The sequence below is a fragment of the Amborella trichopoda genome, chromosome 1 (genome assembly GCF_054954075.1).
Source record: "Amborella trichopoda isolate Santa Cruz 75 chromosome 1, AtrichopodaSantaCruz75HAP2 v2.0, whole genome shotgun sequence".
In the NCBI taxonomy this organism is placed as follows: Eukaryota; Viridiplantae; Streptophyta; class Magnoliopsida; order Amborellales; family Amborellaceae; genus Amborella; species Amborella trichopoda.
The window spans coordinates 45469337-45497028 of record NC_142336.1 but is presented as its reverse complement, the minus strand read 5'-3'; the positions used below and the strand labels follow the sequence as shown (position 1 = coordinate 45497028).

The 27692-nt window shown below is 41.4% G+C and overlaps 1 protein-coding gene across 41 annotated transcripts in view; it reads left to right on the top strand.

Moving 5' to 3' along the window:
* The first annotated feature begins 353 nt into the window (after positions 1-353).
* LOC18442229 (RNA helicase family protein) overlaps positions 354-27692 on the top strand; it is an 80031-nt gene continuing 52692 nt past the window's right edge. For 10 of the 41 annotated variants that reach the window (XR_016056101.1, XR_002282289.2, XR_016056174.1 and 7 more), the window contains exons 1-8: positions 354-620; positions 923-1067; positions 2427-2484; positions 3471-3545; positions 11303-11388; positions 11699-11778; positions 24791-24860; positions 24966-25051. Coding sequence is in view for 18 of the 41 variants with exons in the window: in XM_088867629.1 (XP_088723755.1) it covers positions 508-620; positions 923-1067; positions 2427-2484; positions 3471-3545; positions 11303-11388; positions 11699-11778; positions 24791-24860; positions 24966-25051 (713 nt within the window). In the remaining 23 variants the exon portion in view is untranslated. Of the gene's footprint in view, positions 621-922; positions 1068-1340; positions 2485-2588; positions 3546-11298; positions 11467-11698; positions 11779-24790; positions 24861-24965; positions 25052-27692 lie in introns of those variants that run through there. The other 31 variants (XR_016056141.1, XR_016056099.1, XR_016056182.1 and 28 more) reach the window with 14 other exon arrangements.

Below are 27692 nucleotides of genomic sequence, written 5' to 3'. Positions count from 1 at the left end.
CGTATTGCAGGAGCAAATTTTGACTTACCGGACCGAGATCACGATACAATGTTTCTGGACCATGCTAAATAACTACCAAACCGACGATGCATACTGTCGGAGCGCAATTTCACTAGTCGGGTGTGGGAGAGTTGTGAGTTTTCTGGTTGCATTTTCGTCCAATAAAATATGACTTTTTGATTTAGAAGGTATTTACTATAAAATATAGTTTTGGGATAAAAATTAAAAAAAAAAAAAATGTGGTGAGGGGTGGTCGTCTAAAAAGCTTATTTTTTAAGGGTTTTTGTAATTTTGCCTAATATTTATGTACAATGGTTGTATCGATATTTTATGCTAGCACTAAACACTCGATAGAGATGCTGCTACGACAGCCGGTTGGTGTCCGTGTAACGCGTCCTTGTTGAGGGGGCAGTGGCACCATCTAGTTTTTGCTCCAAAACAGAACCGGCTTTCAAACAAGAGACCGCCATTAGAGTTACATTATCTGCAGAGCTTTGCTGCTAAAAAATGTCGAGGTTTTGGAGGCCAGGCTCCGAAAGGCCTCAGCCGTCTTCTCTCTCTGTCCTTGAAGATGATGAACCTGGGTTTCTTCCTTTCTCGACCCTCGCTTCAAACTCGAGGTGGCCATCTCCTCTCCGACATCTTTGGTCTCCAAAACCTAATCTGTTATTCGAAGCTCATCTCTCTGTCTCTCATCCGCCCTTTTCAAATTTTCTCTCTGAAACTCTTTCTCACTCCTAATCCGCACGTTCTCTCTCTCTCTCTCAATCCATGCTTTCCAAACCTCCCCCTTTTTCTTTATCTTAATCCTCGCATTGCAGAACCCCTTCTTTCTCGTGCCCCCTGTTCCACGCTTTCTATAATGTATTTTTTAACTCACTCACTCACTCACTCTCTCTCTGTCACTCTCACACTCTGGCAGCTATGGATATGGTGGGTTGGAGAGGCACAGGCAGAGACTCCCCGTGTTCAAGTATAGGACTGCTATTCTGTATCTTTTGGAGACCCATGCCACTACCATCATTGTTGGCGAGACTGGGAGTGGCAAAACCACTCAAATCCCCCAGGTTCATCCAGCTCTACTCTTCACTCGTAATTATGTGTTTTTCAACGGCTGAATTTTACTCTTTATTATGGCTGGAGAGTGTTCCATGCACCCTATATGAATTGTTCTTAAGTAATCAAAATTTAAATTGGTATTGATGGGGTTATCTGCAATGAGATTCTATGAACAAATGACTTTATAGAATAATACATGCATTGTTTCTTTGAGTGTTCATCAAACATTCCAACTTGGTCTTTTATGTGTTTTCATGCTGTGATTTGGTTTTTATTTTCAGATGACCTTTGCTCAGTGAATTTTTCCGGGGAAAAAAAAAGGAGGACTTCATGATTTGTATCGTCATGGTAGCAAGTATTTCAATTAAATGGGATGATTAGAAGCATTGTTTTAAAAGTCGCTGAGTCTGACAGAGACTTGGGTGAGTGACTAGGAGTGAGTGAAAACCTTGGGAACTGTCTCTGGTTCCCATTTATGTTTTTAAAACTTGGTCAAGTTCGCATTGGACTCAGCAGAGTCTGACTTTCTGACTTGGGCATGGCCCATCCCGGTCCCAGGTCCTAGTCCGCATATAAAAGCTCTAATTAGAAGTGATGGAAACCAACATGTTGCTGCGAAATTGCAAGAGAATCATTGAGTCACAGTAAACACCTGCATTGTTTGGGGGAAGTGGTTAATTCCATAACATGTAACCCTAGAGAGAGAATTTTATGGCTCAAGAAGCTGATTTCGTCATAAGCTTGCCCAACTATAAAATGAAAACAACCTGTCCATTGGATTGGTTCTCCTGGTCTATGCAAATGGTCACCAGTTCATCTCAACTGAAAGATAAATACTTGTTATCCCATTCCAGTTGGTGGTCTTGATTGCTGGCAGCCTGGAAATGTCAGCATTTATGATCTATCTATGACAAACTCCGTAAAACAAAAACCTTTCTCCATTTTGATATGAGACCACAAAAGACACGTTGTGCTCCAAAACACCATTACTTGAATGTCTTCTTGGGTCAAATCCGAGATGTGCTTAGAAACAGAAAACTTTGTTTGCATTCCTGCCTGGGCGCCATTATTGAAAAAATATATACTTTTACTTCTTTCTGTCTTGTTATTTTTCCTATTAATGCTACTCCCCATGCTTCGGCTTTCATTAGATGGCATTTATGTGTACCATGTCCATGTCCTTAGAGTCAGTCCCGGTAACCAAGCCATGTAGTTATTGAAATTTAATGTTATTTCTGCTAGCTTGTAGGAGCACATTTTATTATCATCTTGCTAGCTGAATTTTGGGTTGTTTGTGCTTTTGGCTGGCTCTGTTATATGGTTGCTTGATACCTGGTACTAAGCTTTGTTGTTGTACGAGGTACAAGCATGTGCTGGACACAACTTGGCGGGGTGTTTCATTAAGTAGATTGGTCCTCATGTTTGGTGAGTGTATAGTGATATTGCCCCTTTTACATGTTGTAGTACTGAGAGAGTCAAGTTTTTGTTTTATGCATCTCTCATGCAATGTATGTCATGCTTGACTGCAGTTACTTTGATGTGGATTCCTTTACTTTGTTGGCTTCAATAGTAGAGAAAATATTCAACCTGAGCCCTTGATTTTGAATCTTGGCATTCTGAGAGATAAGTTTGCACATATTTACTTTGTTCTAGTTATTCTTTTGGTTTATGACTATCAGTGCTATGTGCTTTGGTGCTTGTATCAATGGTTTGAGTTCAAGATCTTGTCAATTGGACATCATAAAAATTGGTGCACATCATGACACGAACCTCAGTTGAGGCAGATCTCCCATAACTTAAAGAACATGTGTTGGGCATTTATATACTAAAAGCACCAACTACAAGTGAGACATACACGGGTGTGAGATTCATGCCTTGGGGTGCATGCATTTGGTGGCATGTACATTTCTCTCACATGATAAAATGCTGTAGATACTATGATTGTGCTATGGACTTAGTGTTTTAAAAAAAATTACTGCTAGTTTTGTTGACTGCTATGGAAAGATCACAATTTCCCCTTCCCTTGAATAGAGACTTTTTGTTCGCAAGATCACAGCCTTAAGTGTTCTCCATTCTATTTGAAGTGCCTTATTGCCCTGTGTGACGAGCTGCCCTTGTGAAAGATCACTGAAATGAAGAACCCTTTGGGAATGAATATATATATATATAGAAATTTGCATCAAGTTGAACTTTGAAAGGCCTAGCTATGTGCAATTGACTGTATATTAATATACGAGTCGTGTATTATGTTGAAGCATTTACTTTCTATAGGTATAGTTGGGCTCGTTGAGGTAGGGACTCGTGCATCTAAAAATGTGATATTTCTCTCTTAGCTTGTGCAACTTTTGGTCAATAATTCACATGCTTTCTTTGTTTAAGATTTTTACATGTTCGTTTTGTTTCTGTATCAGTATCTCAAGGAAGCTGGCTGGGCAGATGGTGGGCGGGTAGTAGTTTGTACCCAACCCAGAAGATTGGCAGTTCAGGTGTTTATTAGGATGAAGATTTGACAGTTTATACTTAGAACGGTTCTTGTTTTTCTTCTTAATTGTGTGCTAGCGGTACTTGATTGCATTTATGAATGGTTGAAACTTGGATTTCTTTTAGTAATTATTTACTACTTAGGGATATCGACGAATATTTCTTGAAATATATAATGGAGATACAATCATTCGTTTTTAGCAAATTCAAAACACAAGTTTTAGAAGGAGTGATTGGAAATCAAGGAAAGACTTTGGAGAACATTTTCATAGTCTTTTTAGTATTTTTAAGCCCTTATGCCTTCTGGTTTACTTAGTAATATGCATGCTAACCAAACATGGCATTAGTTTAGAATGGTGCTAGTTATATAGAAATATCATTAATTTTCCAAAAACATTGTTGTAGAATACCAACTACTCTTTCATGGTGCGGTTCACATGAAATGTGATTAATATTAGTATTTAGCATAGTTATGGTTGTAGAATACCAACCGCTGCACATGGTCAGCCCACCTAAGTCTACTTTCCCTCATCTTATCGTCTATTGAAGCCACACCTAAGCATATATATTTATTATGGATTCTATCCTTTCTTGTCTTGCCACTCATCCATCTCATCTCAGCTAAGCGCATCCTATGGATATGTTGTTTCTTGACTGCCCAACACTCTGTCTGATAAAGCATGGCTGGTCTTATAACTGTCTTATAGAACTTCCCCTCCATCCATACAAGTCTTACAACTCATGATAGATGTGTAATGTATTAAAAAAGGTCCAACAACCACTTTTGACACATTAAAAAAAATCCCAATTAGTTTCCTTGGCTGGGCAAAGATCAGATCAAGCGGGTCATATCACAAGAGAAGGGATTCATCGTCCTTTGTATAGAAAACGATACCCGGATTTGAACCGGGAAAAAGGGCTTTGCAGTCTCACATGTTACCACTCAGCTATGCAGTTGGTTTGTCGTCCTCCTCATTGTAGTCCCCCTAAAATCAATGGCATTTTGTCAGAACACATTCTGTCTTTTGACTTCCCCAATCCTCTCTAATATCTTCACTTCATTTTTCCTCACCATAGCAAGGAACAAAAAAGGTAGAAATAGCAATGTCTAGCAATGTCAAACCAAGTAACAATCTCCTAAGTAGCAGCATCATAACATCATAATCCAATCTCCTGTAATTGATTCTCCTAGTGCAAGGCTTAAATCAATGGCTCCAATCATGATTGCTAATGCTACTATTTTATATTAGGCTAGAGTAGTGTAGGAAAAATCGAATCGGAACGCTTAATCAAACATGGGCCCGGAAGCAATTCAACCGGCCTAACGGTCCCGGGTGGTAAAAAAAGTGTTAAAAAAAATACACCTTTCAATTAGAAGTAGACCCTAGAAAAGGATGGTGGCAACTATCGCAATGGCGGTCGGGAAGATCTATAAATGGGTAATTCCGACCTCTTCCACTACATCTTTAGTGGTCCCCTGAAATGATTGAGAAAATGACTACTCTCTATCCATCCCCTTTCGTAGGTCGAGAAAGCGTCGTGTCCAAAGGTAGAGAAAGCTACAAAAAATATAAATTTTTTTTAATAAAATATGGAAATTATATTTAAATTTTTAATAAAATATGAAAATTGTATTAAAGCATATGATTAAACAAGTAACATCGAAATGAAGTTGAAAATTAATAAAAAAAATGAATTTTAAAGAATCGAGTTGTGCCGATCCGTATTTTTGAAATTTTCCAAAAAAGATGGAAAAATGGAAAAATGGAAAAATAAATTTTAATGGCCAAAAAAATTTCCTATTTTTCCCATAATGATGAAAAGCATTAAAAAATACATTACAAACAATATCTTATTTTTTGAGATTTTATATAATATTTTTTTAAAAAATACCCGGTCGGTCACCAAAACCAGAACCGGCCATCGGTTGGAACGGACAATTTTTCCAACAATTGGCTAGAGTATTTTGTTTAACATCATAAACTTGATGCACATAAACCAAAGGAAATTCATTGAAAAAAAACCGTAGTTGCTAGGGTTTGACTCCCCATCTTAAATTTTGAGATCTGAGTTTTCCTCGATCCACACAAACCGAAGGAAATTCACAAAAAAATAACATGTAGTTATTAGGGTTTTTTGTCCCTACCTGATTTTTAGGAATATAGGTTTTCAAAGGCATATCCGAATGCCCCTTGCTTTGAAATCATGTTAAAAAACAACACTCTAGTTGGTTGGGAATCAAAAAGTTTAAGGAAGATTGGAGAGAGATAGAAAGTGATGAGAGAGATTCACATGAGAAAGAGGGGAAGAAAAGATAGTCACATGGTGTCTCCTTGACCCCCATGCCCCACTGTTATGTACTGTAACCAATAGTAAAAAAAATAAAATTACAAAAATACCGTTCAAGTAAGGGAGATGACAAAACTGTCCACAGGGACTTAAATACAAAAAACATAGATAAAAAACTTAATTATTCACAACAAGACCCTAAAGAAAGATAAAGAGAATGGGCACATTGAAAGTGGATGATCTGAACTAGCATGGTTTATATAGTTTAAAAATTTTCTTTTGCGATGCCTGCTAGAACACTTGCATAAATCCAAATATTATAATTGAAACTCAAATAAATAAAAAGGAAACAAAGCATGGATTCTCACTTGCTGTCACTTTCAAAACTCTTCACTACCTAATCAAGAATACATCAAATGAGATTTGTAGCAAGAAAACATAAAACAAGACAATGTGCCAAAAGATTACCTCTAATGAACGTTGCACATCCCACACTGGGTCGCCTCCATCGATGGTGAACAAGATCTAGGTCTTTCTTGAATCTCAGCAAATGAGAAGTAATGCCAAACCCTTACTTGGTAGTATAAAGAGCACACATACAAGATGGGGCCTCTCTTCTTCTCACACCATGTGGGGCATGCCCCTTCTATGTTTCACAAACCCTAGGGGCGTACCCCTTCTTTCTTTCTTAGAGACTATGTGAGAGAGAGAGAGAAGAGTAAGAGAGAGAAAGAGAGGGTGGCATACCATCTATGAGGAAGAAAGAGAGAGAGCTCAAGTCTTAGGTTATGGTTAGATGACCCCCATATGTGATATGATATAGAAGCAAGGCTAGGGTTAGGGTTTGGCCATGCTTATAAGATTCCATCTAGACCATCGATCAAAAGTGACCTATAGGATGAGATATTTTAACCATACATTCCATAGATCATCCATTAGGATCTAATGGAAGGTGTTGGAACTTTATCCCTCATCTTCTTTGACCTAATCCCATTGAATATTTAGTGTAGAGAAAGTATGTTGTATATTTTCTTTTATTTTCATTGAATCTCTACTCATTCCTTTTTGAAAATCAATTAGCCTCTTTTACAAAAGCTTCCATTTCTATTTCAAAACAAATAATTGGGCTTATGACACAAGCCACAATTTTAGGAAGGTGAGAATTAATATATGTAGAGACTTCAAAAAATTTATTTTAATATTCTAAAAATCATTTAAAAAAAAATTAATTAGTTCTAAATTAATTTGATGGGAATCATATCCAACTTTATTGAGAACAAATGTGAAAACACTGAGGCACTTCTGCCACTCCATATTTACCAGTGACTATGTCCCACACACTCACTTTCTTAAATTGACCCAGTAGTTCCCATGACCGACAGTCCACCACAGAGGTTCATGATTGGACTATTAAAGCCAGTCAATAGGTGATGAGAATACAATCCTAGTCTATGGACTACAGGATCTCCCTAGGTACAAGCCTAGGTCACATAGTCCTGTGCACACTCATTGCATTTGGTGCATGGGGGTATCTCTCGCACATGTACATGCAACATCCTCAATGGTGTCTACTTCCCAATACGGCTAACATATTTATATGCCGTGTGATGGTCATGATGGGGATTTGGTCCTCGTCCCTTCAGGCCTACAAAATCACACATAAGGGTCACAAAGTCCTGTGGCCAACTACCTGGGCATCTCTCTGACCTCATCAAGGGGTAACTCTGCAAACCCTTCTCGGTTGTGCGATATGCCCATGTATCATAGGGTTTTAGAACTCAACTTGGTCTAGATCATCAAGCCTAGCGTGAGTCATGACATTAGTATTGCCAACTTCTGCCCCTCTGGACCATACTCGCATTGGAGTTCATTCTTCCACTATTATGAAATTTCAATACATGATCTCGTAAGGCCTTTAAATGGCCACAAAACTCAACACACATGATGCACTATAGGAATGATTTTTCCCCCCCTCCTTTTTTCCCCTTCTCTTTTTTTTTTCTCCCATGATTTTAAAGCTATGTGAAGGGAAAGAGGAAGATGAAGAAAAAGAAGTGGAAGGGAATAAAATCAAGAAGATGTAGGAAGAGAAAGAAGATAAAATCTAGAATTATGTAAAGGGAAGGAGGAACTTAGATTTATGTGAAAGAAAAGAGGAAGAAGAGGATGTAGGTAGAGGGTTGTGATAAAATCTAGAATAATGTGAAGTAAAAGAAGATAGTGTCTTAGAGTAATTAATTAAGTGGAGCGAAAGGTTAGGGTTTTCAGGTGCTAAAGACAGAGAGGAGATACATAACCTTGTGTGAGTGTGGAGAAGAAGGGCTGCTGTTTGTTCAAAGAAGATTGAAGAAGACTTTGGCGGAAGATCCTTGAAGATCTAGGGCTTTCGAACCCACTCTGATACCATGATAGAAAAGCTTTGGGGGTGGGGTTGGGGTGGAGAGAGAGAGAGAGCGAGAGAGAGAGAGAGAGAGAGAGAGAGAGAGAGGTGTGAAAATCTCCTTAATCTCACTTAAGAAGTTCGTGCCTCTCTTTATTAAGTATGTATAAATGTATTCTGCAGTTATGCCCGACTATGACAACATGATACAAAGCAAAATATAAAATGACTACAATTAAGATTATACATGCGTACATATTCTTAACCAGAACATCCAAATGTTGTAACCGGATGACTTTTCTACGTGACTCATGGTGCGGTCATTAGATCACTTAGCCTGCAGGACGTCTTTGTAGCTTGATGATCTGCTTTCCTTCCTCAAGGTAGAGGAAGAAAGGCATAATGGGAAATGAAGCATATATCCTGCAATGTAGAAGAAAGGCATAATGGGAAAGGAAGCATATATCCTGCAATGTAGTGCATCGTATACGATGATCCCTTAGTGCAATGTGAAAGGGGAGCTGTCGTTGAAGCTTGACAGGCTCATCTCCCTCCTCAAGGCAGAGAAAGAGGCACGAATCCTTGGAGTGCGGTGCACACTATCAAACTGAAGTTACTGAACTTCAATGGAAGTTCAGTGGGCAATCCTAGCCTTGCAAGAGTAGGTGGACTACGAGGGGACTGTCGGGGTAAAATGTTGATGACTTATTCGAGCGCAATTCATAAATGTTATGCAAATGATGTGGACGCATGGTTCGCGCTGCATGGATTTCGAAGGGTTGCGCAGAGGTAGACCAATATAATTTGAAGAATTTAGGACGCTTACCAAAAAGGTTTCTGTTTTCCTTTATCCATACTTTAGAGTGAATGCAATTTGGAGAGCCTGCAGCCTGTACCCATACTTCATAAAGAAAAACATATATAGATATGCACCAATTTTGATAGTCTCGAGACCATAGTTGCTGGGGATCTCTGAACCTGGGCGATCCCACTCCTGTGCTCCGGTAAGGGATCTTCAATGGATATCGATTTTTAGAATTTGGGATCGTTCCCTATTGTTAAGGATCATGATCCCTACTATTAGGAATCTCGATGGACACCTAAAGACCAAGATGACAATCAAACTTTTGATTTTTTTTTTTTATAGCTAGCTAGTAGTACAACTATACTTTTAATATAGTTGCATTACTTTCTGACTATAAAATAGAGAGATTCCTACTTTGAAGGGTATATATAGTCCTAGACTGTATACTCTTTAAGGTTGGGATCAATATCACCAAAAGGTTGGGATCTTGATCCCTAACATTTGACTTTCTCGATCCCTGCGTGTTCATTGTACAAATGGTACTCCAACCAAAGGATCGTCTAGCCTTTCATGATCATGCGCTCCCAATCCCAATCCTGATCCCACTCTGACTTTGGATCCCAACAAATATGCTCAAGATACTCAAAATGCCTGAAATTATTGTTTAAAGGAAAAATCTTAGCATTCATAGAGAATTGATTTTGATTTGTATGTGTATCTTGGATATGGGGAAGTGAAGGAAAGTAAGCGAATCATTTGTAATCATAATGTGGAAGTTTGGGGACAAATATGCCCGAGTCATTCCTTTGTCTTGTGCAGGTTTAGGTAGGTCTAAGCTGGAATAAATGTGGACTGATCTCTGATGGTCAGCATTCTTGGCCATTTTTGTCATGGATTTTGAAACGAGTGAAATAAATAGGTCTTCGGCCATCGTCCTTTGCTTTTCTCAAATCCATATGCTGGGACCTGGGCCATGTTGAGACTAGAATTCTAAGAAGCTAGTGAGCTACAATTGTTAATTGAAGGTTGATTATGAATATTTGCATTCTTTTACACTAGGCTTGGAAATTTTGATGAAGGCCCAAAAGGGATGTCTACCTCTTGCCTAGTCCCTTAGGCCTTGGGTTAGTGATCGACATATTGGTACGAGGTCAGGGGTTCAAACATTTGAAGCTTGTCCCAACAAAGCCCAAACAAGCTTGCCTAACATCTTTTTCTTTTCTTTTTACTTTTCCTTTTTACTCTGATGGAGCTATTTCTACAATGCTGTCTATTTCCATATCATCCGAAAAAAATGCTGTGTAGATCCTCTAGGTGCCATTAAAGATGGATGAAAGCAAAAACACAAGTTGCAGTAAGGGACATTCAACCGCTGAAGGTGACTGTCTATTTTTTGTTTTGTATAGCTGTGGTGGACAGGGATGAGATGAAACTTTGGCCACTTTGTACCATCTTAAATGCTTTTATAAACCTTGTATTCCTAAATCCTCATGATCTGATGGATTGACATCTACCTCTAGAGTAAATGCCATATAATGAATGAAGAACACATCACGTATTGCAGGAAACAAAATTAGTACCCTGTATACCTTATAATGTACTAAATCAATGGTCATTTGTAAACCTATGTGGTCCCTTACTTTTAAAGCTGCATATGCATATGGGCGATGGGAGATCCAACCCAACAACTCGAATCGCACTGAAACTTCTGGATTGGTTTCAAAAATGAGTCTCCTTATATTCTATATCTAATTAGTTGAGTACCTTTAGTGAGGTTGAGAAGAAGTCATTTAATTAGTGATGGACAAACACGTATTGCAGGAAACAAAATTAGTATCCTGTATACTTTATAATGTACTTAATCAATGCTCATTTGTAAACCTATCTGTTCACTTACTTTTAAAGCTGCTTATGCATATTGATGACCACTTACCGAGAGAGGTTTCATACCATAGTCTTGATCAGTGAAATTTTGTGGGAGAATTTATTGATATGATTGCTGTTTAGAGAAGATGTTGATAACTAGTCATTAAATTAAGGGGATGCGTTTAGCTGTTTGATGGTTTAATGCTACTGATCTAAATGTTTCTCAAGAAACTGATTCTGAACTACAAGATGCCTTCTTTGCCATGAGATTTGTTTCAAATATTGACTCACTTTCTTTCTTTCTACACTCTCAAATACACCACACATGCATATATCATATTTGATTTGTGTTTCATCTAAATGTCTCATTGAATTCACATCTGTTATTCTAGGATTTACTTATTGATTTCATTCACAGACAGTGGCTTCAAGGGTGGCTGAGGAGATGGATGTCAAGCTTGGAGAGGAAGTTGGATACACAATACGATTTGAAGATTTAACCAAATCAGTAGAATATCTTCATTACTAATCCTCAATCTCCTATCAGATTTTCATGCAAAGGAGTTCAATCAAATAGAAACCTCAAGTGCTTGCAAATTATCTCTCAGCATGATCTCCATAGGATCATTAACTCTTTTTACTTTTTTACTTTTTGAATGTTAACTTGGGACTTTGTGGGAATGGAACTTATTATGTCATGTTGTGGCACCCAGCCACTCTGACATCCTATGCCTTGAGCCCATTCCCAACTATTTATGTTATTGTCTTCATTGAATTTTCACATGAGCTTAGCTAATAATTCTTTGAGTATTTGGCAGGCTGTTACCAGGATCAAATTCCTAACAGATGGTGTACTACTACGAGAAATGATGGATGATCCTCTTTTGTCAAAATACAGGTGTTTACCTTTTTTAAACTGTAAAAAGGGTTTATATTCCCAATTCTAGATACTGAAGGTCATATTGGAATGTTTAGTGAATACTAATGTAATTGGCTGTCACATTGGATTTGTCATCTATTTGTCAATGCATGCTAATGGAATGCTGCCCTTCACTCATTTCACATATATGTAAAATTACTTTGTTAGTTACCTATCTATAACTCCATAATCTTCCATGTACCAATTTTTTTTTTTTTGAGAGTTGTTAAATTGTATTACTAAAGAAGGTCAGAGATTACAAAATGTGTTGGACTGAAAGCACCCTCACTGGGTGGCAATCAGTAAAAAATACATCAGTCGTTTACATGCAGTTGGGCTTAAAAGATTCGCCCTAAAGACAAGATTTACAGTGAGAAAAAGAAAAGTTAAAAACTGAGCAGTGTCTTGGCGCATATGAAGGCGGGCTATCTAGAGCGGCTGTGGTCCTGAACAAAAAAGGAGGTGGACCTGGCCTGGATATCCATATGTAAGCGAGCTCCCTCCTTCGCCAGTAGGTCTGCGAGATCGTTGGACGTCCTCTAAGTATGCTGCCATAAGATGCTCGTACCCCTACAAAGGTGGGTAATTTCATAAAAAATGGAAGACAATTGCCAAGGTGGGGGGGACAAGCCTCTTGCCCAAGAGATGGTGTTCAAAGAGTCTCCTTCCACAATCAGACGAGTGCCCCAGGAAGGGTTGTGAAATCTCAAGCCTAGAAGAAGGGCTGAAGCTTCAGCGTATTCGGAGTCAAAGGTCCCAAGGTGCACAAAGAAGGACAAGAGGACATTTCGCTGGCAATTTCTGAAAACCACCTCAGCGCCTGAAGGGCCTGGATTTCCAAGAGAGCAGCCATCAAAATTTAACTTGATGCTGCCAACTGCTGGTGGCTGCCAGTTGCACGCTCTTGAGGGTTTTGAGGGCATGTGGATGAGGGCATTTTTTCAGTGAGAGAGAAGGGTGTTCCTAGAAAGGCCAGAGAAAGTCTTGTGGTTAGAAACCCAAAAGGTAGTCAGCGAGACAACCTTGTGGAAGAGAGCTGGTGGTGTAAGGTGGGCACCGTTGAAAATTCTGTTGTTCCTTTCAAGCCATAAGGTCCAAATGGTTGCAGCCACCGCGACCTTCCATAAGGCTTTTCCAGCTAGGGGCCACTAGGCTTCAAAATTGTAGGAGATCAAGGCTCCGACCGTGGGTGATGGGACCCAATGGATACCAAAAAGTTGAAGCAAAAGGGACCAAAGATTATGGGAAAATTCACATTGAATGAAAAGGTGAGGGTTGGATTCCTCCTCACAAAGACAGAGAGCACATCTATTGGGTGTAGAGAGACCTCGTTTTTTAAGTTGGTTGATAGTGAGGGCTCTCTGAAACTAGGCAATCCAATTGAAGAACTGAATTTTAGGTGGGCAATAGTGGACCACGCTTTTGACGAGATAGAAGTGGGGTTAAGGGGAAAGGTTGGGGGTTGGGTAAGTCTCTTGTAGAAAGAGGTAACAGTGAAGAGACCAGAGGGGGAGAGGCTCTAGACTATAGTATCACTCCTAGAAAGTGGGAGGAAGTGAGAGGATAGGGCACCAAAAAGTTGTTGGAACAACATGCTTTCTACATCCGAGAGATTTCTACAGAAGGAGGGAGTCCAGGTTCTCTGTCCACCAAAGAGAGGCATTTCATCGGCGACGGTAGAGTTAATATTAGAGGAGAGAGAGAAAAGGGTAGGGAAGGCCTTGCACGGAGGGGAATCTAAGGTCTGTCCAAAACTTGACCCTGCTGCCTTCTCGGGCATGGAATCTAAGGTGCCTTCTGAACTGAGGCAGTGAAGAGGCTAAAGACAGCCACACCCCTAATGCTCTGTGTTTCTGTATCCTCTCTGGCACCCACGTACAATCTAGTATATGGTATTTGCTGCGTAGCACCTGAGCCCAGAGGGAATTTGGTTGAGTGGTTAAGCTCCACCACCATTTGCTTAGAAGGGCAGTGTTTTTTTTTCTGGGGGTTTGAATGCCTAGACCTCCTTGCTTTCTAGGTAGGCAAACAATGTCCCAGGCAACGAGGTGGAACTTGATCTTCTTTACCTGTCCTAACCAGAGAAAATTTCGCATAAGTTGTTCTATGCGGTTAGACACTTGTGTTGGCATCTGAAACAGGGATATGAAGTAAACTGGGATGCCAAAGTCGCTTTGACGAGAGTAACCCTTCCTGTAGGGTAGAGGTATCGACCTTTCCAAGGCGTCTCTCTACCTTGTCTAAAACTTGAGACCAAAGTCTCTGTTTAGGTTTCCCCAAGCCCAAAGGTAGGCCCAAGTAATTGGAAGGAGGTCTTCTACTTTACATTCCCAATCAAGGATGAGCGCGACAACTTCTTCTTTTAACAAGGCTACTCCCATCATTTTGGATTTCATCATGTTAACCTTGAACCCTGTAGCTTTCTGAAAGCACAGGAGGAAGAGTTTGAGCGCGTCGGTTTCTTCTCGGGGAGGCGTCAAGGAAGGCGACGGTGTCATCTGCGTATTGTAGGTGTGACACCATGGGGCCTTGAGAAGTGGTATAGAAGCCTGAGAGGAGGCCAGTCTGGGAAAGCGGGAGAGGGATCTAGAGAATACTTCCGCGGCAATGGCGAAGAGGAATGGGGAGAGGGGATCCCCTTGGCGGAGTCCCCTGTGAGCAGGGAAGTATCCTTTCGGTGACCCATTGATGAGGATGGACAAATGGGGGTCAGAGTAACAACCTCTCATCCAATTTCTCCATTGATTCCTGAAACCCATTCTCCCCATGGTTTCATCCAAGATGGACCAGTCGACGTGGTCGTAGGCTTTCTCTCAATCTATTTTGAAAATTAAACCCGGTTTCTTAGCTAAGTGTCTCGAGTAAAGGCACTCATTGGCTACGTGGATCCCATCCAGAATTTGTCTATTTTGAATGAAAGCGGATTGGGAGGGCGAGATAACAGTGGGGAGTACAAGCTGGAGTGGGGAGTACAAGCTGGAGTCTAGAGGCTAGGACCTTTGCAAGAATTTTGTAAATTTGAGTTCAGGAGGCTGATAGGGCGAAAGTCCTTGATTTCCTCTGCCCCTTGTACTTTTGTACAAGGATAATGAAAGTGGCATTAAGAGCTTTACGGATGATTCCTCTGTGGAAGAATTCATCGAAGAAATTCAGGAAGTCAATTATGAAAGTGCTCCAGAAAGTTTTGAAGGCTATCGGGAATCATCAGGGCCAGGGGCTTTATCAATGGCGAGGGCTTAATAGCTTGGAAGATTTCAGCCTCAGAGAAAGGTAGCTCTAACGAGGCAACTAAGTCTTCTGAGAGAGGCAAAAATTCTAGGTCAGCCATTCTAGGCCTGGGGCCAGTAGGGGCAGAGTATAGGGTTTGGAAGAACTGTAAAATGGCATGCTCAATTAGTGCTGGCTGGTCCAGAAGGCTGTTGTTAACTTTGAGTGTCGAGATGGTGTTGTCCTTTTTGCGACAATTGGCTATGTGATGGAAGAAGGCAGTGTTGAAGTCTTCGATTTTTAACCACTTTATTCGAGATCTCTGGTACCAATTGATCTCTTCTTTTTTGAGGGTAGCCAGGTAGTCTAGTTTGGTTGGAGCTCTGAGGTTAAGTTCTGAGGTGTCCAGGGCTTTGATTTTTTCGAGGTGGTCAAGGCTTTGGATAGAGTCCAGGAGGAGTGATTTGGTTTTGGCGTAATTGCCGGGGAGGGTTTTGCTCCAAGTTTTGAGGGAAGTTTTAAGGAGCTGAATTTTAGTCTGAAGTCTGTACTCTGCTTTACCCCTAACTTGAGTTGAGAAAGATGCCCACCAGGTAGGTATTAAAGAAGCAAGGGACGTCTCTTGTAACCAAGCCAGTTCAAACCGGAAGGGTTTAGGCCCTCTTTGCACAACGTTTGTATCCAGAAGGATGGGACAATGGTTTGACATTGGTTTGGGTAAGACTAGAGCAATGGATCCTGGGAAAAGTTCTTCCCAGCTGGTGGAAAAGTGGAATGATCAAGTTTAGAGAGGGTGGGATTGGGAGAGTGATTTGACCAGGTGAATTGGCTGCCCTGAAGAGGGATTTCGATGAGTTCATTCCTAGTGATGAAATAAGTGAAATCTCTCATGTCCTGGGAGATGGAGGTTGAGGAGTTTCGCTCGTAGGACCATCACGTGATGTTGAAGTCTCCTCCCAAACACCACAGGGGGTGTGGAAGAGCTGCAACGTGGTCCAATTCGGACCAGAGTTTGGGTCTGAGAGAGGAGATGTTAGGCCCATAGACGGCCGTGAATTTTCAGAGGGAGCCGACATGGATACTAGAGAGGAGAACGGTTACCAAGAAATCCCCTAAGTGAGAGGAAATGAGGGTGTGTTCCAGTGGGTTCCAGACCACCCAGATGCCACTTGAAGCTCCATTTGCCGGTAAAGCTACCCACTTGGTAGGTTTATTCCCCCAAATTTGGCGGATGAGCTGCAAAGTGGGCTCTGGTTGTTTGGTTTCCATAAGTGCCAGAACATTGGGAGAGTGTTTGAAAACAAGGTCTTTGACAACTTTCTTCTTGAGCTCTTGACCTAGTCCCCTGATGTTCCATGTAACGAACTTCATGGATTAGTAAGGGAGTAGGGGGTGGAGGCAAGAAATAAGAGGGACAGAGGGGGTGACCCGGGGAGGCTTGTCTTGAAAAGAGGGAGAGGAGAAGAGACTAAGAAGTTCCTTGTGCCCTTTGGGTCTCATCTTGAACCTGCTTGGCGGGTCAGCGGTTAGAAACTTGTGGGCTGGTCCTTCAGGTTCGTTATGGTGAAAACCCATGATTCTGTACATGCCCTTCCTTTTTGCGTCCATGCTCAAATCCTTATCACCTATGGCGTCTCCCTTCCCAGGGCTAGGGGTAAAATCGTTGGGCTGGCTAGGACCAACCAAGAAATCTACAACTATAGGCGGCGGCACTTCGGGATCGAAGGGGGGGTAAAGATTAGGGGGAAGAGGAGGAAGGTGTTCCAGAGATGAAGCTGGCATCTGGGAGGGAGGAAGCTCAAAGATAGGCTCAGGTTCAAAAGAGGGGATGGTAGAGAGGGGTTGCGACAGTGAGGGGGGAGGCTCAGAGACAGGGTCAGGATCGAAAGAAGGGATGGGAGAGAGATGTCCCCGAGAGGAGGGGGGTTGGGGGGAAGTAAAAGCTACAGGGGGCTGATCCAAAGGAGAGGTGGGCTCCTGGTAAGGAGTAGGGGGGGTAGACGGGCCAATTGTAGGCATACTGGTTCGAGGGAAGATGAAACATAAGGGGGGGGTGGGAAGAAAGGGAGGAAGGGAGGTAAGCGAGATAGTGGAAGGTCTGAACCGAGGAAAAGGTGGCATTAAGGCTAGGGTGAGTGAAGGGCCAAGTGAAATGGAGGGAATTAACCATGGTGAAGCGAACCAGGTGGGGTGTGTAGGATAGTTAGGGGGCCAGCATAGAGGATAAGGAAACATAATCAGGGGGGGAAAGGTCCTAGGTTTGGGTGGTGACAAAGCCTTGGGGGAGAAAGTTCCTGTCCATGGATAGTAGGTGTGGGAGCTCAGTGAGTTCCGTAGGGGTAAGAGAGGGAGCGAGGATGTCAGAGAGGCAGAAGGGGTGGTAGGTAATGGTGAGAGGAGGGGGGGGAGGGGCAGGACAATAGAGGAGGTGGGAGGGGGGTGCAGGGCCGGAGTGAGACTCTTCACTGCAGGTTGAAGTAGGGGGGCAGGAAGGCAGGGGTCATTCGGTTTTTGGTCAAGCCCGGTGGGGAGAGTAGGGGAGGGGAGATCAGGAGGCGGCATCATTACACTTGAAGGGGGGGGGGGGGGGAGTCGGGGGCGGCTCTGGTGACAGATGGGCTGAAGGAGCAATCTGGGGGACAAGTGGCAGGGGGTGCTGATCGAGCGAGACGAAGACGGCGGTAGGTGGGCGGTAGGTGGCCGAAGTGGGAGAGGAAGAGGCATGGGGGACAAGTGGCCAGGCAGAGACGGTGACGTACGGGAGTCATCGAAGGAAGTCGGGGATAGGTGGCCAGGAAGTGATGGCGACGTACGGGTGTCATCGAGGGATGAGGCCACGATCGACACGTGGGCAGTGGAGGGGATGGGAGGCGACAGGTGGACAGGGGTCAACGCAAGGGGAGAGAGGGAAAGAGGATTGGAGAAGGATGGGCCCAGGTCGGTGGGAGGGCCCAGGGGGAGGGAGATGGGGAGCATTGCGTCGGGCCTCCTTTCCGGGTCGACGGGGGGGAAGCAGAGGCCAAGCCAAAGTGAGCATGCACTCCAGGAAGTGGGTCGGTGGAGGGGGGGGGCTTGTTTACCACAAGATGGGTCAAGAGGGAGTATCGCGGCCGAGGATAGAGGCGGCGAGGCCGACGACGGCTGGGCCTGAAGATCACGGTGGTAGACAGAGGTTGAAGAAGGGTCTGGGGGCCATCGTCGCCTTCTTCTTAGTCGCGCTTTCTTGGAGACCAGGGTCCAAAAGGCAGACTCAGGATCCTGGGATTTGGCAGGGGTGGCTTGGTGGAGGAAATGGGGGGAGGGAGGGGAGGCCTGAGACCAAGAAGTGGCGACAGGGAAGTAAAGATCGTCAACCTCGATCCACAGAGTCCTGGGAATAAGGCTAGGGTCCAAAACTTCCACCAAGACTTGTATTGAGCCCAAGGGAAGGGTTTTAATCGATATCCAGTGGATCGAGATGAGGGAGTTGCAAACGGCGGCTAGACGCTTGAAAGTATCAGGGGTCCAAGCAAGGAGAGGGATGTGATTGAACCTAATCCACACCCTTTGTTTCTTAAATGACCCCTCAGTTGGCGTCCCGGGCCTAAGAAGGCAAGGGGCTCCATGGAAAGTGAAGGTGTTGGAGTTCTGCATAGCAAGTTGGGCACAACTTGAAGAAGGGAAGGAGAAAAGGATTTCACCTTTAGCAAGGCAACTGCAAGTGATGTTGGGTTCCCTCCAGTGAATTTGTGTAGCACTTTCAATCCCTCTGATGTTATGGCGACCAGGCTGGAAGCGACCGACTAAGACGCAAGGAGCTTGGGCTTCGATTTCGAGGTCTCTTCAGAAGGAATGGAGATGCAAAAAGGGAGAAGAGGAGGCCTTTCGATAGGAGAAAACCGGAGGCAAGACGGGTGCAGGAGGGGATTGCGGGACAGAACCAGGCTTGGTGGAGGCAACCACCTGAGAGAAAGAGGAAGGGATGCGGGGGGGCGAAGAGGCGGGGGACGGACCTTCATACTTTTTTTTGTTCCATGTACCAAATATTTAGCAACGAGGACGATTACTAGCATGATGCTTCATTGTAGTACTTATTTTTTGTAATTGAACATGCATTAGCATTGTAGAAATATACATTATGGTTGAATTAATGCTTGCTGTGAGAGTGATTATTTAAGGCTTAGTCATCATTATATTGTATTTAAGTCTCTAGGGATTTATTTGTCCTTTTTCCATAAAAGGACATTCTTATACAGCAAGTAAAATCTTTTATAACTAATATAAATATATGAGAGGTGCTGGAGGTTAGTATGACCTAACATCACCTTCTCTCTTCTTTCTCTCTTAACGTCCTCTTCCGTCCTCTTTTTCTCTCTCACTTAGCACTCGATCTCGCCATCTTTTTTCTTCTTTTTCCTCATCCTTTGATCATTTACTGCTGTATTTTTAACTTGGTATCGGAGCAAGAAGCTTCATGGGGTTTTTTGTAGCCCTAAAGATGTTATCTGGTTGTGGGAATGTCCTAAAGCTGTACGGCCAGAATACCTAGATCTGAAGAAGAAAAAAGGAGGTTTGAAACTCTATATCTGAGAAAATGTATGGAATCAAAGAAAATATAGTTTCACAGTTGAAAAAATATAGTTTCACGTTTGTTTCCTCGAGTTTTTGATGTATGATACTGGGTGGATGGTGGATTTGGGTACAGGATAGGTGATGGACCAGGGAACCTCTTCTAGGGAATTTTTGAGGTGCGCCCTAATTTAATTGTTAAGGGCCTCATCAGGAACCCTAGATCTGGCTGTCATGGATAAAGTCTGGTTTCGGACCCCTTAGATGGATCAAATTATTGTTTATGAGTTCTGAAACTCAAATTTTTTCCCGAGATCTCTTGCTTGGACAATCTCAGGTTCCCGTTCAAAGTATTTCTGGGGGCTGGTTGTGTTGAACATGTATTTTGTGTGTTTTTTAGGCTGTGTTGTGGCCAATATGTTTAATTTGAGTGATTTAGGCAACTCTTGCACCTTCAGTAGTGCTTTCGGTGTTTGCTTCCACATTGGTATCCATGGAGATAACCCCTGGTCTACAAATTATTACTGTCAAACTCGATGAAAGTTATTTGGAGTGGAAGGGGAAAGTTGGGATATATCAATAGCAAGATTAACCTGAAGAAACAAATCTAGTGCATGAAAACTGGAAAATTGAAAGCCATACTGTTATGTCTTGATTATGCATTCCATGCAGCCATTGATTAGTATGTTCTTTTTGTTTCTTCGAACTGCAAAAGAGATTTGTAACTCTATATATCAAACTTATTCTCAAAGCAAGAGTGCGGCTCGAGTGTATAAACTGAGGCGGGATATTTGCAATCTTTGACAGGGGGAGAAGTCCCTAGCTGAATATTTTTTCTTACTGTGTAGTATGTGGGAGGAGCTAGACAGATGTTTAAACCATCTTGTATGGAAGATGGTGGGAAATATAAAAGAGTTCGTGGATCAACATCGTTTTTTTAAGTTTTTGGTGGGTTTGAATTTACTAGGGTTCAAATACTTAGTAGGGATACCCTTCCATCATTTAACTAGTTGTATTTGTTTGTTCAAAGTGAAGAGACTAGGAAAAATGTCATGCTGCCTAGCTAAGAAGATGATCAATATGCTTTACTTTAGCCTCCTTTCCTCCTAGAAACAATAGAGGGCGTGTGGGACGGAGGGGTAGGGTTAGGGGTAGGGGTAGGGGTGGGGTGGGGTGGGGTGGAGTGGGGGGGGGGAGGGAATAAAAAATTTAGAAAGGGAAGAGAGGGACATCCAGCCCCTTTAAGGATGTTTTATAGTGAGAACTTTGAGTAAGGGAAAATCCTGGAAGGGCTTCTTGAACTCTTTAATTGAAGGCTATAAAGAAGGTTTGCACCTCAGAGGTGCCCGCCTTCCAAGGTATTCTTCAATATCTTCTCTTCTGTCCCATATATTCTCTTCCTCTCCTTTTTTTCCTTTCTTCTCCAAAATTCTTTTGTCATCTCTTTTCTTTCCCTTCTTCCTTTTTTCTTTCCTTGAATTATTGAATAGTCTTTCTTTTTTCTTAAATTTTTTTTTTTCCATTTTTCTTGTTTTCTTTTTTCCTTAATTTTTTTCTTTTATTATAAACCTCCAAACAACAAAGCACCCCATTCAAAGAAACTATCAGAACCCTAAGAATAACCCTGATCTTGTTAGAATTAACCCAAATAAAATCTCTTGAAACCTTAAACCTAATTTTGCATCTAACGTGAAAACTTGAATTTATTCACTCCATTAACTTCAAAACCTTAGAACTAGTTGTAGAGGCATTCCTTAATTAGTATAAAGTTATTTTATACCCTCTTTTTCTCTCAGGCCTATAGCTAGCTTTAAATTTGATTGAAATCACCTGTATTTAGTTGATTTTGTCTAAGGACCGATTTCAACCCGTTATAGATTCAAAATCTCATTTCTTGGGCATTTAGAAACTATCAAATTTTCCTGTTAATTCTCCACAACTGATAGTTCACCGTTTTTCAATAAAATTAGTCATGATAATTAGGCCTATGTTGTTTGGTCAATGTTCATCATAAAGTTATATGAGACAAACTTATAGGCAGTATTACGTATAAGTTCATCTTTTTAAAGAGATGTTTTTACTTTATTCAAATTAATTTGCTGAAATCACAAGTTTTTAGCTAGAAATAGCTGAAAATATGTGAAAAAGACTGAACAAGTTAAATAAGTAAATAAGATTCTACATGATACGAGATTTGTACCATACTGCTAATAGAATAATATTATCCCACATATGTTAATTTGATATAAGATAGTCTGTTCCAAATAAAATTAATTGTCGTGCTAACAGACCCTTAGTTTTGTAGATGATTACCTATTAAAATTGTAGATATTGTAACCTTTTTTGAATTTGAGGTGTTCTCCAAACGTGTTTTAATTTCTTGTAATCGAGGAGACGAGACGAGGATTAGAAAATGGTGGATCTTAGGTTGCTTCAATTTGGTACCAGAGCAAGTTCTGTCCAGGGCTAGAAGTCTACTTTTAATTTGTTTAGGTTCTGTGAACTGTGATAGGGTTTAAGGGCTATCCCTTGGTTATGTCCCTTAGGTGTTGGCCTATTTGGTGTTATGGTGTTCCTTAGTGTTTTAGATGTTAGCCGTGGGTTAATTGGGAGTTCTTGAGATCTTTTGGTTGCTACCTCAGAACTCCTAGGTCAAGTTGTCCTAGTAGCCGTTTAGAGTGCAGGTAGGGTCCGTTCTTAGGTGTAGTAAAGTTCTCTTGAGCTCTCATTCCATGGCAGATCAAAGTAATATGTACCAAGGGTGTGGTCATGGCCAAGACAGTGGATGTGTCGAGTCAGGGGTGGTTGGCAACAATGCATCCTATAAAGACTTGATCGACATTATGACTCCCTCAAGTAGACAAGGGAGTAGTTGGCACAAATTGCATAAGCTGTAGGTGTTATGATTATGCTTTCTCCTGACCCTCCCTGGAAGCCATGTAAAGGTGCCAGTGTGCGTCACACCTAGAGGAGTCAAACACTAGAAAAGGAGGAGTGTGAAATGTATGAGGATAATTCTTGTGAGAATCATAAGAAAAGAGCAAGGATAAGGTAAGAGGTAATCTGATGCAGTGAGTAAAGGGACATTGGCAGTCTTACCTCTTGTGGCTAAGGAAGAACCAGAGAGCCACCAATTACAGAAGAGGTTCAGCTCTTTTTGGATAATTTTAGGAAGCACACCTTCTTGACATACTTCCTCCTATGAGAGATAAATGCTATGTAAGTCTCACTCTTGGATCATGTCTCCACACTTAAGATCCTCACTCTTGGATCATGTCTCCATACTTAGATTGTTATAGTCTAAGTCCAATGGAGCACTAAGAGTTGTATAGGCAGGTCAATGGATTGTGAATAAAAGGACTTATATGAGAAAGTTTGAGTCTATGCACGATCCCTGCACTCTTAACTCTAAAGAAAGATGTTAGTTGGAGAATTTGTTGATAGTCGCACAATTAGTAAGATTACCACCTAGCATAGATTTCCCATACCTAGGCTTGATGACATGCTAGATATGTTGAGTGGCTCTGAGATTTTATCCAAGATTGACCTCGGGCGTGGATACCAACATATTTGTATTCAACCTAGAGATAAATGGAAGACCCCCCTTCAGGACATGTGAGTCTTTGTGAGTGGTTTGACCTCGGGTGTGGATACCAACATATTTGTATTCAACCTATAGTTTGCATTATTCATAAAAAAGGAGAAACAATTGGTTGCATCACTCCATTTAAAGAGATTTATGTACTTGCATATTTGTAGTGTGTCGTCTTCCACCTCGGTTGTGTTATGTTACCCATGAGGGCAGTTTTAGTCATTTTCATTTGTCTCTAGAAATTGGGAATTGTGGCTTTTCTATATGTGTTTGTTTGTTCATTCCTTCTCTTAATCCATTTTATTGCATTTCCATCAATGGTATTCTAGGTAGAGCTGTATTTAGTCATTGCAGAAAATTTGTTTACTTGGAAGTTCATCACTAGGTGACTATGTTCTGAGAGTCTGAACAAGCACTTGTGCATGTGGAAAGGTCTATGATCTTAGAGTATGTGATTCTTAGGAGGATCAGTATGTTGGGTGGAGATTCTTGTAATTTAGTTTGTGTCGCAGGTTCATTTGGTCTTTGTGGATATTTCTTATTTGTTGTGAAGAATAGTACCAATGAGGAAGCACATGTTGATACAACGTAGTTTATGCTCTGCATGGATGAATTTCTGGGGAACAGGGATGCATCTACTACGTGTATTTTAGTCAATATCATTTAGTGTTATATGTGCCTTTGCAAAATTTGCCTCTACTTGTGCTTTGAAGTGCATTTTCCTTTATTGTTCAGGGTGGAAATTCTTGGAATTTAATATTTAACCTCCCAGCTTCTTCTAGTCTTTGTGCATATTCTTATTTGTTGTAAGAAGAGTACCCATGAAGAAGCACATATCGATATAACATATTTCATGCTCTGCATGGATAAATTTCTGTGCAACAATGATGCATCTCTTACTTGGATTTTAGTCAATAGTATTTTAGTTATATTTTCCTGTGCAAAACGTCCCTCTAATAATGTTTTGAAGTGCATTTTCCTTTATTGATTACGTTTCTCTTATAGTCTCATATATCCTGGATATATTTCTTATTTGTTGTCAAGAAGAGTGCCAATCAGGAAGCGCATATCGATAGAACATAGTTTATGCACTGCATGGAACAATGATGCTTCTATTATTCGGATGTTAGTCAATAGTATTTTTGGGTTGTATTTGCCTATGCAAAACATACCCCTACTGATGTTTTGAAGTGCATTTTCCTTTATTGCTCACATTTCTCTTATAGTCTCATACATCCTGGAGTTACAATAATTGAGTAACATGCTCTTGGCAGTATTATGTGCATTTTCAGTCATGCATTGGCAGTATTATTTCCTATTTTACAAAAGAATATCCGCATTTCTGCTGCTTTAAATGTGCTTTTTCTGTTCTTCGATGGATCCATTCTTGACGCACCTTTCTGTGGATCCCACATTCTGTTCTTGTTGATTTCCACTTAACCTAAGTCCTACTTCAAGTTGTTAAGGCCCGAGATGTGCTAAATTTCCTCTTGTTCTGGTTTTATCTTTTATTTTATTTTTTAATAGTTCCTCTTATTAAATATCGTCTGTCTTATATTTTGATCATCAGTCAATATTTTCTATTTAAAATTAAGATTTGTCTGACTATTGATGGGTCTTATTGCTTTTGTGCTTTGTGTTCAGTGTTGTAATGGTAGATGAGGCCCATGAAAGATCCCTTTCAACAGACATGTTATTGGGGCTGTTGAAAAAGGTTTGATTCTAAAATTGATAATTTCTCTGAGTTTATTATGTTGCTGCTCCTCTCCTTCTCCTGCTTTTGGTTATCAAGAAGAGTTACTGTGCTTGGCTATTTCAGATTCAACGTCGTAGACCTGAATTACGTTTGATCATTTCATCTGCAACAATTGAAGCAAAATCCATCGCTGCTTTCTTCAATCAAAGGTTCTATTCTGACAGTTTATTTATTAACTCAAGAGGACATGAGGTGGTTCTGCTGATGTCGTGCTGACATCATATCCAGCATTTAATTGCTTATTTGTTTATTATTTATTATCCTACTATCCATGGATTACTATTCACTAGTTACTGTTCACCTGTTACTGTTCACAATATCATTTCTGGGATTTTTAATATCGTTTAGGGGTGGTGTGGAGCTTTTTAGAATTGTTTTGGAACTTACTAATTAGTGGGGGTAGTTTGGTGTTTTATTATAATTTTAGGACAGAAGAGTGGGTGTTTAAAACTTTGTAAAGAGGCTAGAGGGTAATGTTGCTGTATGTTTCATTATAGAGAGTTTTCTCTCTGTTGGAGCATCTCAAGCTTAAATCTTAGTGAATCTGTTGAGTTTCAGCCCCATTTTCTGTTGGATTTTGTTCAACTATACTCTGTGCTGCGTCAATTGGTATCAGAGCATGTTGATTTTCTTCACGCATCGCGGCATTAAGTTTCTTGGGAAACATGAGGATGGCTGCACAAGGGTTTCAAGGAAGAGGTTGTGTGAGGAGGTCGCAGTCTAGGCGCCGGAGTTAGACCTATGATGGCTGATTTGGAAGTTGTTCTTCAAAGATTTGACACATTGGCTGCCAAGGTGTGCTATATCAGAAATGTCACCCTAGAATTGAGTCCGCAAGGGGTTGAACATAGGGATGATGTCATGCGTTCCTAGGGTTTCAAGCGCATATACAGGATTTGAGTACGGAAGATGGTTCAAACTGAGATAGCCTGGGATCAAATTGGTCGTAGGCAAGAAACCTTATCCAGTTTGAAGACCGGTTGGTTCAGGTTCTTGAAGGCGCTGAACGAAGTATTAGGGTTGATGTGCACGATTTGATAGGGAGATTATAGCCAGATGACTTCCTTGACTGGCTGCAAGGTTCGAGCAATTCTTGCAATGGAAGGATATACAGAGCATAAAATGCTACAATTTTGTTGGTACTAAATTAAAAGGCCCGACTTTGTTGCAGTGGCAGCCAATACAAGTTTTTTTTTGATAAAAGTTAACATTGTATTAATGGGTAAGGATTGTACAAGAGAGAGGAGGCCAAGTTCACCCCCTAAGGGGTGGACTGGAAAAATACAGACAGTGAATCATGTACAAGAAGATTTTGTAAGACCTCCCAAAAGAAAATTTTACATGAAGCTTTCAAAAACTACAAAAAATAGGGGAGGCCAAGAGAGGCCAGGTGAAGTGCTATGGAAGCGAGCTGCGCCAGAGATCTTGTGCAAAAAAGGAGACCATCCCGGCTTGATCTTGTGATTGCCTATTAGCTCCTTGTTTCGCCAGGCGATCATCGAAGTCGTTGGACGTCCTCCAAGTATGCCGCCATAAGACGTCCATATCCTTGCAAAGATGATCAATTTCATCGAATGTAGAGGTTAGGTACCATGGCTGAGTGGAGGCCCTACTAGCCCATGAGAGAACATTCTTTGAATCTCCTTCTATGATAAGGTGTAAACCCCAAGAGCAATTAAACTTTTTCAGTCCTTGAAGGAGGGCCAAGGCTTCAGCAATGTGTGCTTCCATGATGCCAAGGTTCTCTAAGTAAGAAAGAAGTACATTGCCTAGGTGGTCTCTGAAAACCCCCCCTACTCCCTCCGGTCCGGGATTCCTAAGGAGCAACCATCAAAATTAAGTTTGATGGTTCTTGCTGAGGTGGTGGCAGCCAATACAAGTTGATTGAATAAGAAAAGGAAAGCAAGATGTCTGCAGTTGGGAGGTGGAGATATTTGAAGGAAAAATTTCTGTCCACAGAGTATATGCAAAACCTTTACCAGTGACTCCATTTACATCAAAAAAGATGTTTAGTACAGGATTATATGGAAGCCTTCTATCAGTTGTTGAGTCAGAATGATATCGGGGAGTGTGATGACCAGCTGATTGCGAGATATACCAGTGGACCACATTCTGCAATACAAGATGAGCCATGTACACATCAGATTTTTACTTTGGGTGAGGTGTATCAGCTGACTTTGAATGTTGAGACCAAATTGCATAAATTTGGGCCCAATCACTTTGTAGATAAGTGATCAACCACTATGTAATCCAAGGAGGTAGTGGGGCAATGTCTTAATGTGTCCCGTGGTTAAGGTGGTCAGTTCAAGGGTCAAACCTATCAACACGGCCCTAACACAACACAACAGTCCCAAAACAGCAGTGAACCATCAACTTGCTTCAAGTATGGTGAGTTGGGACATCGGTCTTATGACTGCCCAAAGCACCGCGCTGGCATACACTTGCAAGGGGAATCCATAGAAGGTAGTGGGGAGGAAAACATGCACAATGATGAAGTTAGTGAGGCTGATATCGAGGAAGGTGAAGAAGATATATACCTTGATTAACATGAGCTCTTAGTGATTTGACCTATGCTAGCTGCACCCAAGGTTGTTGATGAGCCATGGCTCCATCCTAGCATCTTTAGCACGAGATGCATGGTGCAACGCAGGGTATGCAATAATTGTTGATAGCGGGAGCTGTGAGAACATGGTTTCTTAAGAGATTGTGAGCAAATTGAAGTTAAAGAAAGAGAAGCATCCCCAACCAAAAAGACACGGTTAACGGAGTTCCTGTTGATTTTTGTTCCTT